The sequence below is a fragment of the Stegodyphus dumicola genome, chromosome X1 (assembly GCF_044657685.1).
Source record: "Stegodyphus dumicola isolate Sdum_Otavi_A_Nest chromosome X1, ASM4465768v1".
NCBI classification, from domain to species: domain Eukaryota; kingdom Metazoa; phylum Arthropoda; class Arachnida; order Araneae; family Eresidae; genus Stegodyphus; species Stegodyphus dumicola.
Genome location: NC_140780.1, coordinates 39144342 through 39160235, shown reverse-complemented (window position 1 = coordinate 39160235; position 15894 = coordinate 39144342). Strand labels below are relative to the sequence as shown.

General features: G+C 32.3%; 1 protein-coding gene across 4 annotated transcripts in view; it reads left to right on the top strand.

The window, feature by feature from the left end:
- Window positions 1-15894, top strand: part of Bap170 (Brahma associated protein 170kD) — a 261081-nt gene that overhangs the window by 164389 nt on the left and 80798 nt on the right. For all 4 annotated transcript variants that reach the window (XR_004758454.2, XM_035361388.2, XM_085807922.1 and 1 more), the window contains one exon: window positions 13126-13277. Coding sequence is in view for 3 of the 4 variants with exons in the window: in XM_085807922.1 (XP_085664048.1) it covers window positions 13126-13277 (152 nt within the window). In the remaining variant the exon portion in view is untranslated. The remainder of the gene's footprint in view (window positions 1-13125; window positions 13278-15894) is intronic.

Sequence of the window (15894 nt, the reverse complement as noted above, 5' to 3'; positions counted from 1 at the left end):
TATACAATAAATTATGAACATTATTATTATTTTGTAATCAATGGAATTTTCAATATGCAATCAATTGCTAATACATATTTGGTAGACCCCTAATTGACCCCTTGATCATCATCAACCTCCAGGGGTTCAATAGAGATCCCACTGGAAAGCCCTAATCTAGAGAATATGAATGTTCAATGTAAGTCGTGTTGTAAGAATGTTAGTAATTTCTTAGTTTTGTTGTACATTTCATAAAATGTATTGCTTTATCAGCCTCATATCACATGATCTTGGTAAGTCTTCATTACTATCAATTTCTTTTGCTATTTGCATTTTAAACTTGCTTTGAAGTACGATGTTGTCAGTTAACTCTTAAACAGGACCGTAGCTGGTGCAACCTGCAGTATTTAAAGATGGCAAGAATTTGAGCATTTAGGGAGGCACTGGAATGTAAAATTTAGGAGTCCCGATTGTAACGGGCGGCAAAAAGTTAAGTACCGATATTGTTCACCAACAAATAACTGCTAATGGGCTAATATCCAAAAGTTCAGCATTAAAAGCAGTACTCTTCCACAACTAGCCCATTTTATCACTTTCAGTTTATTGAAGAATTCATTTTCTGAAAGTGTAATGGATTATTTGGAAAAACAAACACTTTCAGTTATTTTTCAATACTGAAGTGATTAGTCAATGGAATCATCGATATTTTTGCTGCCTTTGCTACATTTTTGCATCATGGCATTTAGTCAAAATTATCATGAAGCCTTATGTAATGTATTTTAAATGGAATCAAAGCAGTAGATCTCAAATTACATTATCCTGCCCCGTTCGCTGGAATTCGAATTTCGGTCAAACTACCAGGATTCAGTGACTTGACTGCATGGCCACTGGTGGGTCCTTGTCAAAGCATGAAACTTAAATAGTGCTTTTCTCTCACTTGGCAGTACTGTCTCGGTGATATTAGCTTAAATAGGCAGTGTCATGTAAAATGTGTTGTAAATTCATTTTTCTTTTTCATTTTTTATGCTTTATCTTCATGAATGAAAAATACAAAGAATTTATATAGCAAGTAACTTAATCAGTAGTCTTCAAACTGTGTTCTGTGAAAAAGGAGGGGGGGGGGCACCATGAGTGAAAAACAAGGTTCCATGAATCAAAATAAAAATTCAAAAAGAAAATAATAATGCAATTGTACTAGTTGATGAGTGTTTGTTTATAAACTAAAAAATATGAAGATAATTTTAGTAGAGTCGTGCATATATATTTTTTCACCTGAAGCAAAGACATAAATGTGTCCCTCCTATGTCCTGTATTTTTTCAGGGGGAGGGAGGAAAGGGTATGTGTGTATACATACATACAGATAAACAAAATAGTAAGAAATTTAGAACCAGATCCACAAAGACAATAAAGAAATTAAATGTAAAACCTGTAAAATACAATTTCCCAATAAAATTTTTTAATAAGAATCATCTGTATGTTTTACAGATTTGTCTATAATTGATTAGTACTCTTCTATTATTCGGACCGTATTCAGAAATGCATGTATAGATGTATGTGTTCATGTATGCATGTAAATATATATATATATATATATATAGTCCAAGTGGGCTTTGCCCCTGGGGGACTGTTGTTTTGCGATTTTGCGTCAGTCACTCAGAGAATGTCCCTTTCACTTTTAAAACTGTTGCCACCAAATATTATCACCCTGTATTATATTTGAAGAAATTAAATAATGGAGAATCTGCATAAATGTATGTATGTTTCTCGCATTGTGATAAAACAAATGTACCTAGATTTTGAATGATGTAATCCTACTGCGAATATGGGCATCTGGAAGCCCAAATTTGAAATTTGTTTTATTATCGATTTCATATTTTGTAAAACTTTAATGAATGATTAACAAACTGAAGGATTTCAAAGCGAGCAGTGGCAATGTTGTACAGAAAAAACATTTTTATCTCTAGCGCGTGGGATTGTGTGTCGGAAATTTTAAAGATATGCTCATTGTAAAATTATTTTGGTATAATATTCTTGATCTGAATTTTATGGTTTAAGTGTGAAGAACATTATTTTTAATAAATAAAGGTAACATGCAAAATGTTAAAAAAAGTGCCCCTTTGAACATAATTTAAAATATGAAACCTCTCGGATTTTTTTTTATTATATTTTATGTTTTACCCAGTTGCTGAACATATGAATTAGTCATCAGATAGGTCCAAAAAGTAACAACATGATTTGTGAGTGGGAAAAGGGAAAATCTAGTTTCTATATTCATATGATTTTGCGCCCCCCTTTTTTTAAACCAATGGTGGATCTTTAGCCGATTTCAGCTTGGTCTCTACTAAGGCCAGAAGTGGTAGTCACTTTATTATGGAGGCACCTAATAGATGGGCTACCTTTGCCCCCTATGAAGGGGATGTACAGTTACAACCATGCCTTCTCCAGTATTCGAACCCAGGCCCTTTGGTATTGCAGTCGACTCCTTTAACCACTATATCATTGGCTTATTTGCTATTATAAGATGCTAGTTATGCAATAAAGACTGGTTATGTAAATATGTACTTATATATATTATATGTGTGTGTATATATACACATATATATGCAGATAAATACGTACACACATGCATATATTTCTTAATCCGGTGCCGATAACAGAAGAGTACCGATTAATTTTTCAGCAGCATCTTGTGGGAAATATTGGAATTTTTGTTAAAAATTTTTTTTGTGATACTGCTCTATATACATTGTAATCCTTGTAAAATTGATTCTTTAATAATGCCAAAGCATGAATCTACATTATTTAAAACATATTTGTAAGTGGATGTACATGCCTGCTACCTACGGTTACGATAATAAAGACTGGATAAGGACTTTTCATGAACACTTTGTATATGTATTCATGTATATAATGCAGATTTGCCATATCTGTGCAATTTTATGCCCGCCAGCGACTGAGCGGTAAAGTCGCTGAACACTGGTGGTTCGGTCCGAGGTTCGAATCCCGTGAACGGGCTGGCTGCATGGGCGTTTTCGTGTTTTTCTCCATGTGTAACATGTATACGAGTCAGTTTCCTTTAGAAAGTCCTCCACGAAGGCATCCCTCCCCTTAGGCAGATAGCTCTAGTGTGCTTTACCATAATTAAATAAACCAAACCAAACTGTGCAATTTTGTACTGATTAAAAGTAATTATTTCAAATTATGATACAATAATTCTTGTAGCAATATCCAAATATAGTTTTATATATTCTGAAAAATGAACATATATCATGATTTACAATTTTGAAATGAAACGTACTGGAAGTAGACTTTTTGTTAAATAGCAAAAAGTGTATTCCATGTGAATTTTTAATTTATGTTTATAATCATAACACTAATGGAAAATGAATATAATTTTCTTGTTGTGAAGCCATTTGGATTTTCTAAAAACTACCCAAAGGTATTTCCATCATTGGTTGGAATTCTTTCAAAAAACAATCATAGCGTTACAGTAACAATTAAACAACAGTGAGCTGTACAGTATGTATAATTTTAAAAAATGCAAGTCTAATTTAAAAATTAATGAATTAACACCTGTAACATAAGAATGATTTTAAAATTAATGATATTTAATGATGCTACATATTTTAACTTACTTTTACCCTGTATCTTCAGGTAACTCAGTAGGCCTCAGTGTATTAAATTTTGTGAGTATCCTACGAGTTTGCCACTAATTTTAATTCACAGCAATAAACAAGTTTGCTCTTTCTGAATTCAGTGTAAAAAGTCAACATTTCATAGCATTCGTTGGTATCTCTCTCTTCACATTTCAGTCTTTTCAGCAACTGTATTTTTAAAAATTTCTCAAGTAAAATTTAGCAACAGTTTCTTTTAAATGTATTTATGTTTTTATACGAAAAAAATCTTAGAATCAAGGAACAAAACTAGATTTAAAAAAATCAAATGTGTCAAAATCAGTTGTATTAAAATTAGCCAGAACAGTTTGCATTAAATCTTTCACAAAATTTTAAGTATCCTTTTTTATTTCTTTGGAACTAAAAAAAAATTATTTTATTGTTTCACTGTAAATAACAACACACAGACACAACAAAAAGGGGGGAAGAAGCTATATATTACCTTAGATATTTAATTCCGGTCGACAAAGACTGAGACAAACTAATGTACCGATTCGTTTAATCCCTCTGGCAATATGCATCTGTTTTCAGTAATAAACATAAATGAAATAATACGCGTAGCTCCGCCAAATTAAACATGGATAGAAGAAGGCAAACTTCAAAACACAAAACATATCAAAGAAGATACATTTTATTTACAAACAATGAGGTAAGGTACATTTTATTTTCAAACACAGTCTCTGAGTCTGCCAGTGCTATTCCAATGGGCCATTGTGCATCATGCTTCAAAAAAACTGTTGGCAACGAAAATTCTGCTTTGCCAGAACTAGAACAGCAAAGCAGAATTTTTGTTGGTTGCTTGGATAAAATGCAAGTAAAGAGGAAAATCAGTGTGACATGGGAACAAGAGAAGGCAAGTTTGATCCCAAGACACCAAAAGATGTGCAATAAAAAAATAAAAAAAAAAAAAAAAAAAAAAAAAGGCTTATTTTTCCGTATAATTATAATTCATTTATTTATTCATGTGACTGTTAAATATACAACTTACTTATTAGAACATTTTATATAAACTGTTTCTGAACTTTAAATATGTTTTTCCTTCATTTTTAAACTTTCAAACAATGTTCTACATTAACTGGTCGCTGTAACTGTTAGGCTGGCTTATATTCCGACTGTGAGGGCTATGAATTCTGATACATCAAAGATCCTGCTAACCGAAAAGATGTCGGAGCCATTGACTTGCTATTTAAATGCTTCGGAATTAATTTATACCACACTATATTTTCTTTAGTGTAGGCTTATTGTCATTCTGAATATCAATGAAATTTCTTACTAGGGCTCTTATTTGTTTATAACTGCTAATTAACGGAAGTTTGGAAGAACCTAACTTCGTTACATAAGGCTGACTGATAACGCTGGAATACATGTATATAAGATCTATTTTTAGACTGTCAGCCATTTAACGCCCGTCTTGCAGCTAATTTTAGACGATCAGTCTAAAGTGTGGTGAGAAATTTTTTGTTACTTTTGCTAAATTTAAATGTAATCAGTACGATAAAAGATATGGTCATAGCTCCGTTTACGCAGTATGTTTTGGGATTGGGCGATGGAAGGAGGGAGAGGAAATTATTCTTTCTTTTATTGAAGTTTAATAAGACAGAATACCATATTTACTCAGGCAGTTCTTTTCGTCGCTTAGATTTCCCTAGTTCTTTCAATATGCTGAAAGGATAGCATCATATAATTTATGGGTGGATAGTAAGCTGTATTGATAAAAATAATGTTATATCGAAAACAGTTATTGAACAGCATGTCGAAAATAGTAATTGTAATGAGTTTCCTTGAAATACGAAATGTTAAGGCTCCATGTTTTTCCCTCAGAAATGTGTAATTTATTTTTCCTTCGCATTCCGAAGAGGTAAAGTTAACGGAAGGGGCCACACAAGTGATATGGTACTTATTCTTTTTTTTAATTACAGAAAAGCCGTAAATGTTTGTTTATCTAAAATTAATATCAAAATATGATAGTATCAGTTTGTATTGTGGATAAATTTATCTACAGTTTTTTAATGAATCATCTAGTGTTTAAATACATTAACTGTTGAGTTACAATGTATCATGTGTATAATATTTAATACGGGAGTTAATAAATTAAACAGTTTTTGATTTTGTAATTTCTGTAGTTAACTTTTCCGAATATCTCAAAGTAGTTGCAAGTATCAAACGTGTGCGGAGCTTCTACTGTACGTATGCAAATTTATATTATTACTTACAATAAAACAGTTAAATAACAATTCACCTATTCCTTTCAGTCTAAAATTTAATGAACAATTTTTTTGGCCCCCTTCATAAAAATTGTTTCGATTTAAGATTGTAAAACGAAAGATTTGAACATAACCTTCATGTATTCTCGCAATGAAATATGTAATTTTTAGAAACAATTAACAGAAAGGTAACTACAGCGTAAGCGACAAAAGAGGTTTAACGAGAGAACAATAATAGCTAGAAATATTCAGCATGTGAGTAAGCTTTATTCTGTTAAATATTAACTTGAAAAATTACCAGAATTTGTCTCCTGAACGAAATATATTGAATGCGATGCAATTTCGTAGTGCCGAATGTAGGTAAACAATATCATGCCCTAATATATGCCCTGTCTCAACTAAAGTTAAAGCAGGTGTTCGAGATGACGCCCTAGCGTCTATTTTTGCCAACAGCATTGTTTGACTCAGTGTATCGCGCATTTTATACGCACATGTTTACAGAATTTTAAACCTTGCCATTTATAAGACTTAAATGCCCTTTTTGAAAAATGTAAGAAAATTCTGAATTGTGTGTGAAAATGAGGTGGTTATCAGCAATTAAAACAGATACTTCGGGAGGGGGGAGCCTTAATTCTGTTAACTGTGGCCTAGTTTAATATTTCTGTAAATAGGATAAATAATGTAAATATGATACTGACACTTTTGCTTGCTATATATTTATATATTAAATAAAGTGTCAAGTAAAGTAAAAAAAGAAGCCGAGAACTTTTGCATGTAACAGATTTAATAGGTAACAAAAATATGTTTAGAAAACGATTCTTGGCAAAAAGCACTTGCAAATAAAATTGAAAACAAAAGTCTTTCCTTCCAATACAGCCAGATTCGTATATTGATGTTCAAATACAAGAAGCTTTAAAATAATGTAGAACTTGTTCCTCTCCCCCCTGTTTTTAAACAATTTTTATTTTACGCTTTCAAAGAAGTGCTTGTTATTTTAAAATTTCTCCTGGCTTATTTAATGCGAAGTATTGTTTTTATTTCCGTTTAGCAATTTTTCCACTGTTTTAATCTGATTAATAGTATGTGAGCCTAACTTTTGTCAAAGCAAAAAATAAGACGACATATATATAATCACACTTTCTGAAAATGAGCTTGAATGTATCGGTTGTTATGAATAGAAAGCAGAATATATTTTTTTTAATTATGGATATTTTCATTCATAATCACTGATGTAGCAGCGGGTTGCGAAATGGTAATTAATGGTCGTAAATGGGGGGAAAAAAATGTTGCTCTCATGTGATGCTTTTATAAGAAAGCTTTTTTTAAAAAATTCAGTCAGAGTCGGCAGTACAAAGTTATGCCGTTTTTTAATTCCCAGAAATAAAAAATAGTATGATTCCTTATCAGTGGAAAGGACTATTTTATTTACTTATTTTAGAAATGTATAACAATCGCTGCAAGCGTATGTTTATATTAAAAAAATATTGTACACATTTTCTTCTGAAAAATATACGTATGCTGCCTTTTTCCGAAAGTAATGAATAAAAAAAAAAAAATGTTTTAAGTCGCTTAAATATGTGAAAATAGTGTGCTATCCAAGCATTTTGCCATGCTTAACATCTTATCTGTTGGTGGGTTTTGTTATAATATTAGAGTCAATGTAGGATCAACATCTGTTGAAAATGTTAAAAGCTCTTGCTGAAAATGTTAATAGCTTTTCTTCTTTAATTTTGCTTCGCGAATGTGAACTGTTTAAATACTAGAATTGGAAAACAGGTAGGCATTTGCTGTGAAGTTCCTAACTTTCGTTTCGGAGAGTTAATGTTACCGAATACAAATGCACTGACTGTGAGTTCATTTTGCATTTCCATAAAGAAAGTTTGCCAAGGCAACGGTCGTTATCGATTTTCCATAACATGACCGCCATTGTAGTATCTTTGCTCGAATTGCACTTCCCAAAACGTTTCGTTAATTGTCATTCCTCACACTTCATTCCTTTATTCCTAAATTGTGCGTCAGCACATTTTTTTATTATCCATTTCATCTTCGTAATGTATCCATGTACTCTCGGAGAGGATTTTGTAAAATTATTACGAAATTTGTCTTACTGTGTGCATTGTGTAGTGGAGTACGACTAATAACCTTAGAATAGCAGATAAACATTTATTTGGAATTTTGTTTTTGAATTTTAACAACGAAAAGTAGGTAAAAGTAGCAAAAAAATTAACTCTTTTACAAAACATGAATTCGAATTAATCCCTGTATTTTTGTTTTATTATGATGATTTTTTTTTTTTTTTTTTTTTTCAAAATAAACCGTTTTCTTAAACTGAGATATCGCTTTTGTATTCTGGGGGGGGAATTTAAACTTACAGCCTTTAATACCACTAAAATATAAAGCAATGGATCTTTGATAATACGGACGGTCTGTTCTATATCTGTACTTAATATTCATGCAAAATTTGGAGGCATTTTTAGCGTAATATTTCTCATAAAGACCGAATTACAGACGCTATTTGGAGAGAAAGTTGAAATGATATTTAAAGGAAAGTTCTTTTAAATTTAAAAGTATCAGTGATATGTAAAACGCCGCCCAGACGGCACCGAAGGGTCCGGGTTCGACCAAAGCCCCCTGAAGATATTCAGGCGGCTTTGGTTCCACTCTCGGATTGTTCGGCCTTGCGTAGGAGGTAACGGTGTCTCACCTGTTAGGTACTTCCACAATAAAGTGGGTAGAACTTCCGGCCTTTGTAAAGGCTAAGGTGGCTATGTGCTCGCCAGTGTGGGGGAAAGAGATTTGCAAAACTCACAACCCATGCAATTTAAAATAATTTCTCTTCCCCTTAAATTCTCGATAGCTGTAAGATTTTTCTTCTTCTATGCAATAAGGATTGCACGGTGTTTGAAAATTATGGGAATTCATAAACCTGCATTTTGAAAAGTACTGGACGTCAATGCTCAGTTTGGTTTTCATTTCCATCATAATGACTGTATCACGTGAGTTTAATCTCGCAGTTTAAAGGCAGTTGAGGCCACTTACCATTTCCTTAGATTACGCCATTAAAATTTTCGTTTGTATGTATTGTTAACCTACGTAAGATTTTCCTGTATATTCTGTTAAATATTAATGTGCACAGGAACAAATTTAGGTGCTCGTATTTGATGGTATTGCAATATAAATAGACATTTAAACTTATTTTTGGTTAGAATTGTTTTTTCAGTTGAGAAACGTTAACCATTAAGTTAAATCAAAATAACTAGAGTTCGTATTCTAATCCGAATAAAAACGAAATCGAAACAGATTTAGCAAAATGTTAGATTGTATTAAATAAAAGAACAACGTTAGGTAAGCGATATTTTAACCCAAATCGTCTTTTTAAGGTGTACTTGATACTTAAGTGCATTATAAATTGAATCTGTAATTTATCGGTTATTAAGTTTCAAATTTTTACTAAAGCATATAAAGCTGGCTTATGGTTTCCTCCTCTTCTGTGTTAATTCTTTCTCCCATTGCTGGATTTTGTTTCCTTATGCGTTCTTAACTAGCACTTTTTTAGAGGTGCTTACCCTAGAACATAACAGTTATGAGTACACTATAGTGAAGTCTAGCTGTAGTTTTCAGTTTAAATATTTTGAACTGGATAGTTTTCAGATATTGAATTTTTTCATAAGATTTATATATTTATTTTTTATTTAATTCGCATGATAGGGTCAAACCTTGATCGTATGTTACTATTTGAATTGATTGAAAAGTATGTATTAAGGGAAAGTAAATAAATAAACTGATCTTTATGATTTTTCTCATTAAATTTGAAATTTATTCCAGGAAAGGAAATATTTTATGTAATTATAAAATACATTAGCGTAGCTTTAAACAGCGTTCGATTCGACGATTTTGGCTACATTAATTATTTTTACCCGAAGCTTCAAAAAATGGGAATGCTATCAGACTGTGAGTTTAAACCGTAGAAATGAAAATACCTTCAGTTCATCGAACTGCGAATCTTTCTTCTCTATAATTTGCATTAAATTTGAAGATTTATCAGTAGCAGCAAGAGATGTTTGCTTTTTACCATAAGCATTAAATTAGTTCTGCTTTTTCTTTTGATGTCCGTATTGTTAGCGTTTTTGGACATAATTTCTGTATAGAACTGAATAAAATATTAAAATCTCAATAGTGCAATTGAGTCAGTTTTTGGTTGTTGGATTCTCAGTGTAAACAAGAGAAAAAAATCAAAAATCCTTCATTTAAATTTCTATTTTTGCTGTGGTAAGCTTAATCCTAAAATGGTGTGATTTGTCACATTCCATGTAAATAAATCAAGAACTAGGATAATCTGGACACACAACGCCAACGCTGCTGTCAGGCCGTAGAATAAATTCCTTCAACTCCGCATATAACTAACGTAAACATTTCGAGAAACTTTTGCTTCGAGAAGTTTGGGTATTTTGTGAATAGCATTTCTGTGCTTGCTAGTTATGCTTCATCATATAATGAGACACGGGCAGTAAAAGCTTTGAAAGGAGATAAATATCATGAAAACTGACTACTGCTTTACAGATTTGTGGGATAAAATGTGTGTAACGAGGCAGGAACTTTTGATCAAACAGCTAAATCAAGAAATATCAAGTTCAGTAGCTGCAGCTGTCGTTCCGTTAATTGAAACAACGGAATCTATGGTTAGGAAGTTTTCTGAATTTGAAAGAAACTCGAATTGATGAAAATAGTTTCAGAGTTACTGCTATTCCCGAAGATTCAAAAGAACCGGCAGCAGCAGAAGAGGTTGCAGCCTCGACCGAACTGCAAACTAGAGGAGTTAAGATCACGTGTTGCGGAGTTAGGCCCCCCCCCTGTATCTTTCTCCCTTACGGATCAATTGGCCTACGCGCAAGACGGAATCGTAAGAAGTTGCGGATAGAAACCCGCCGTCCAAACTAGTTCTCGGGGTATGCGTCTGTAGGAAAAGTAGTCTTGTTATGTTATGCACTCTCGCGGGTATGTTTTGAGTTTATGAAAATCCAAGAGGCAAAAATTTGAGAAAGAAGTTTCATTCATCCTAGATTTGCGTAGCGTACTCTGGGCAAGAAGATTGATTTTACTTGCAGCCTTATAAATTAAGATATGACCAAATAAATACGAATATATACCGTATTTTTAATACTGACTTATTTTCTTTTTCTAAAATTGAAAAATGTAAGGAGGCATGAATAAAACACGCCACAAAAGTAATCGTAAACCAAAACATATTCTTAAAATTTCATAAATATCGTTTGCGACTTTTTTTATTTTTGCATTTTGCTGATGTTTAAAAATTTGCTTGGCTTTATACTTTGCTTGCTTACTTCGTTATATTTTATTTAATACTTAAAAGTGGGTTGTAGTGGTAAGGAAAATTGATAATTTTTTCATCATAAGTGTGGAATATCGATCCAGAATTTTCGTAAATTGGTAAATTTATCCCATTCGGTAGTACACTATTTGATAAAAAGCTTTAGAGAAAAAAATTGGATTGAAAATAAAGCAAGAAGAGTTTGTCCGACAAGTTAACTCAATGTGATCAGATATTTATAGTTAGAAAATTTGAGAAAAATCCTCGTTTGAGTGCTGTAAAGATTTATACAGAATTTACTAAAAAAATTTGCCATTTAAATCTCACCGTACTCCGATCAACTGGATTGCATGGGGGCTCTGCTTGAAGAAAAATTTTTGCAAGTCCAAAAAACTAGAAAACTAATTCATTTCTTTGCAAATCAATGGTAAATGAGCTGAAGCATGAAAATGAGCATGTTTTATTTGCAGATGAAAGCAAATTTAACATTTGGAGTTTCGATGGGCATATAATTGTATGGAGAAGAGAAAAAATGAGGAGCTTAATCCCAAGAACTGGGTTTGAACAATATAGCATGGCAGTGGAGATGTCCTTGTGGAGGGGGGGGGTGCAGGTCAGCCATCAGGATTAGGTAATTTAGTATTTATTGATGGCATAATAAACCATGTTCTTTGTTTAATGTAAAATTTTTTAGCTATGGAAAGTATTTTCTTTGCAATAAAAAAGTTATGATTACATTTCTGGGTACATCTTTCATTCTGTCTGCTATATAGCCAACTCTCTGATTTCCAATAACTACCTGTGTTAGCCATCTTCTTAGCAGCATACCTTCATGTACATACCATAGTATCAACATAATAAGCAGCTACATTACTCAAATATGATTCAAAAAGTTTATTGTATTGCTTTACTACAGTCAAGTTTCTTTTCTAAGCATTTTTTATCGAATGGTTTCCGAGAAATTTGTGTTAATTAATTTTAAGAAACTTGTGTAATCTGAGAATTTAGTGTTCTCGAATTAATCCAAGAAATTTGTGTAGTGTATAATCTGGCTAAATTAAGAGAAAAGTTAGTGATGTCAGTTTATTCTGAAGCGTGCTGTTATTTTACAGTATTGTATGTACTGTTTTCTAATATCAAAATTTTATTATTGCATCTAAGGTTCCGAAGTAATTTTATATTTTACAGTCCATGTTCACTATAACATTCACAAGCGATGTAGCCTCTTTGCTAAGCTGCTGACAGCTAGAGGTTCATGCTGTCATGGCACTCTGCATGTAGATGTTTTTACATTCTTATCTCTCAGATGAGAAGTTTCTAAGAAGTATTTTGTTGCTCTCAGATAAACCTCACTTGCACATATATTGCTACTGTGATATTATGTTCATATCCTTCTGTTCAAGAAGGTTAATGTCTTCTTAAATATTGATTTTAGATGTGCACCTATGTCTTAGGCATGCTGCTTTTATTTAACATCATAAATGATTACATGTATTTATAGTGCCATTATATAGTAAGTAATATTTTTTGGCTGCCCTAGGTTTAAATTTATCTAAAAGATAGGTTCTGAAAGTCAGACTGTAAGATTCTAAGATTTATGCTTGGAATTTGAATACCACTTGTTGAAAATAACTAAGCTTTAAGTTTTCATTTTCAGTATGGCAGACAGCTTTTCTTTTCTCATAAAAAATATTATTTTGATATTTTTCTAGTATTTAATTTTAATCAGAAGGGCTGAATTTTTTAAGAGGTTTCAGTAAATGTATAGCATTTGTATGTTTAACAATGTTTAGTAAATATATTTACTATAATATATATTTCACTATAAACATATAAGTTTTTATAACTCAATTTTAAGTCATGAATTTGCATAATGAGTGTTTATTTTCAAAATGCTTTCGAGTGTTATATATTCATTAAGTGTTTATTTAAATATAGATATCTTGGCCATTATGAAAAAATCCATTTCATGGGAGAAGAGCCTGACCATGATAAAAATCAATCATCAGAATCTCATAATCGAAAATTACAGCTTACTCTTTTTCATCAAGTACCTATGGTTTACAATGCCTTGCAACATGAAGTCTCAGGTAAATATCAGCGTTTAAAGTATAGTTGGTAAGATGAATTTTGTTTTAGGAGAGGGTCTTGCGATTGTTGATTTAAAATTTTTTACTGCTGTTCGTACTTCACATTACGAATAGGTTCAGGTTATAATTTTTATTTTGAAGTACATTGTTTGAAGTAAGTTAACATTTTGTACATGCATAATACTTAGTTGCAGTAATGTGTAAAATTATGTTACTTTAATTAACTTGTATTGCAAAATTATATTTTTTTGTGATGTAAAATTTAAAATTAAATGGAACCTGTCATAACTGTCCAAAATTTATTTGTGTAAACTTAGTATTTTGCAGTTTTAGACCCATAAAGCCCCAATTTTTTTATAATACAATATCCCTGCATACCTGGAATATTGAAAAATGGTCCTTCCAGGATATATTACAGTTACCTGAAATCAGATAATATCCAATGTTATATGTAACTGAATAGTTCAGCAACATGTATAAGCAAAGTAAATTTTAGTTGATTAATTATGTGCAAAAAGGCATTTCTAGCATTAAATGAAATAAAAGTACTTTACGCTGCATTTTATTTTTGAAGTATGCATTTCTCTATAGTATGTGGAAAGTAAATGATTCTTACACTTTTAATCTACTTGTCAAGAGACTCTAGAGCAGAGAAAAAATACTACACCTATATATAATACTGTAGCAAGGGCATATTTGGATATGCCACTGTTGAAGCAGTCTTTTCCGTGAGAGGCAAAGAAAGACAGAAAAACTGTAAACCTAATAGAAATTTCAAAATAAAAATTGGAAAAAAAAAGTGAATTGAATGCATTAAAAAATTGAGTCACTGTGAAGTATTCTTTCAAAATTCTGTAGCAAGATTTTTTTTTTTTTTAAGGTCTTTAGCCAGCTGTTCTTGTCTCGATAGTAAACTTCTTACAGAGTGGTGGCTTAAAGTGAATATTCTATATGAAGGGAAAAAGAAGAAAGGATTCTAGAAAAGAATATTCCAAAATAACTGCTTTTGATGTTATTCTATCATATGACAAGATTTTATTTCCAATGTTTTTGCATTATTTAAAAAATTTTATCTAATTTTTTTACTGATGTTGTAATGTTGTAATTAGTGAGTTAATATTGGTGTTAGATAGTTAAAGTTATATTCAAAGTCGTTTTAAATGTTAATTGTATTTAAAACACTCGATCGCTAAACGGATCTGCTTTATTATCCATACATTCAAGCATTTGTTTAAATCTTGATGTGTGTGATTATGGCAAAGCCTCGAGGGCTATCTGCCTAAGAGGAGGGATTCCTTCATGGAGGACTTTCTAAGGGAAACTGGCTCGTATACATGTTACACATGGGGAAAACCACGAAAATGTCCATGCAGCCAGCCCGTTCGCGGGATTCGAACCTCGGACCGAACTACCAGTGTTCAGCGACTTTACCGCTCGGCCGCTGGTGGGCCTGTTTAAATCTTGGAAAAGATTTATTGTGCATGGAGCAAACAATTTTTGTTGAACGGCTAATAGGCATTAACTAAATAATTGGTTTGGAAAAAAAATGCAAAATTTTTTATTTTAACGTATCGATCAGGTTTTAACGAAAGTTTCCTGCAACCACAAATATTGTCTGCACAAATAATTTGCATTGATGTGTTTAATCATATTTTGTCAAAAACTTTTTGGCATTTGAAAGAAAGAGACTTGCTTTAGAACACTGTTGTGAAATTTGTAAAAAAATATCATTATCATTAACGTCATTATCTTTGACATTAAAAAAGCAGAACGTTCCTGGCCGGCCTATTGATGTTGATGAGATCAATGTGCAAGAACTTGTGGAAGAAGCTCAGCATGCAACCACTCAAGAACTTGCTAAGGAGTTAGATGTTATTGCTATGCCCATTAGTTATGCTCGGCATTGCATGAGCTGACTCAAGCAGATAAGGACAGACGTGTTCAGGCCTTCACTAATCTGCTTGAATATTAATGCAAGGACAAAATTCTGGATTGGATTGTGACTTGTGATGAAAAGTGGATTTACTTCAACAGGGTTGGTTTGCACCTGGTTGCAGTTTGATTAACAAAAAGATCATGCTTTGTATCTGGTGGGATTGCCATGGTATTATTCACAAAGAGTAGCTGGAAAAAGGCATCTCTTGGCAGTAAGGTCTGCAGTGAGATGCTAGTCCGTGTTGATGCTGCTGTCGAGGAAAAAACGTCCGACTGAGTAGTTCTGACGTGAAAAGGTAATGTTCCATCAAGATAATGCAAGACCACATGTGTCTGCATTCACTGACTGTGTGCAGACTCGAATAGGATTTTTTGCCACACCCACCATATAGCCCTGATATTGCTCCTTCTGGCTTCCATGAATGAGAATATCTTTTAGATAAAAACAAAATCGGTTACAAGTACTGTCACCAGAAGGCGAACTGTAAACTTTGAAAACCTGTAGTAAAAATGTAATTTTTTGTTGACGTCATGTAGCAACTGTTTTAAAATCTAGAAACATTCATGGAGACTTTGTTTTCAATGTGCGTCTTGTTCACAACGTTCATAACTTTACAAGATTGTACTTTGTTAGTAAAATTGTTTTACCAAAACAGTTGGCTTTTTTGTAATGTGTGGCCTC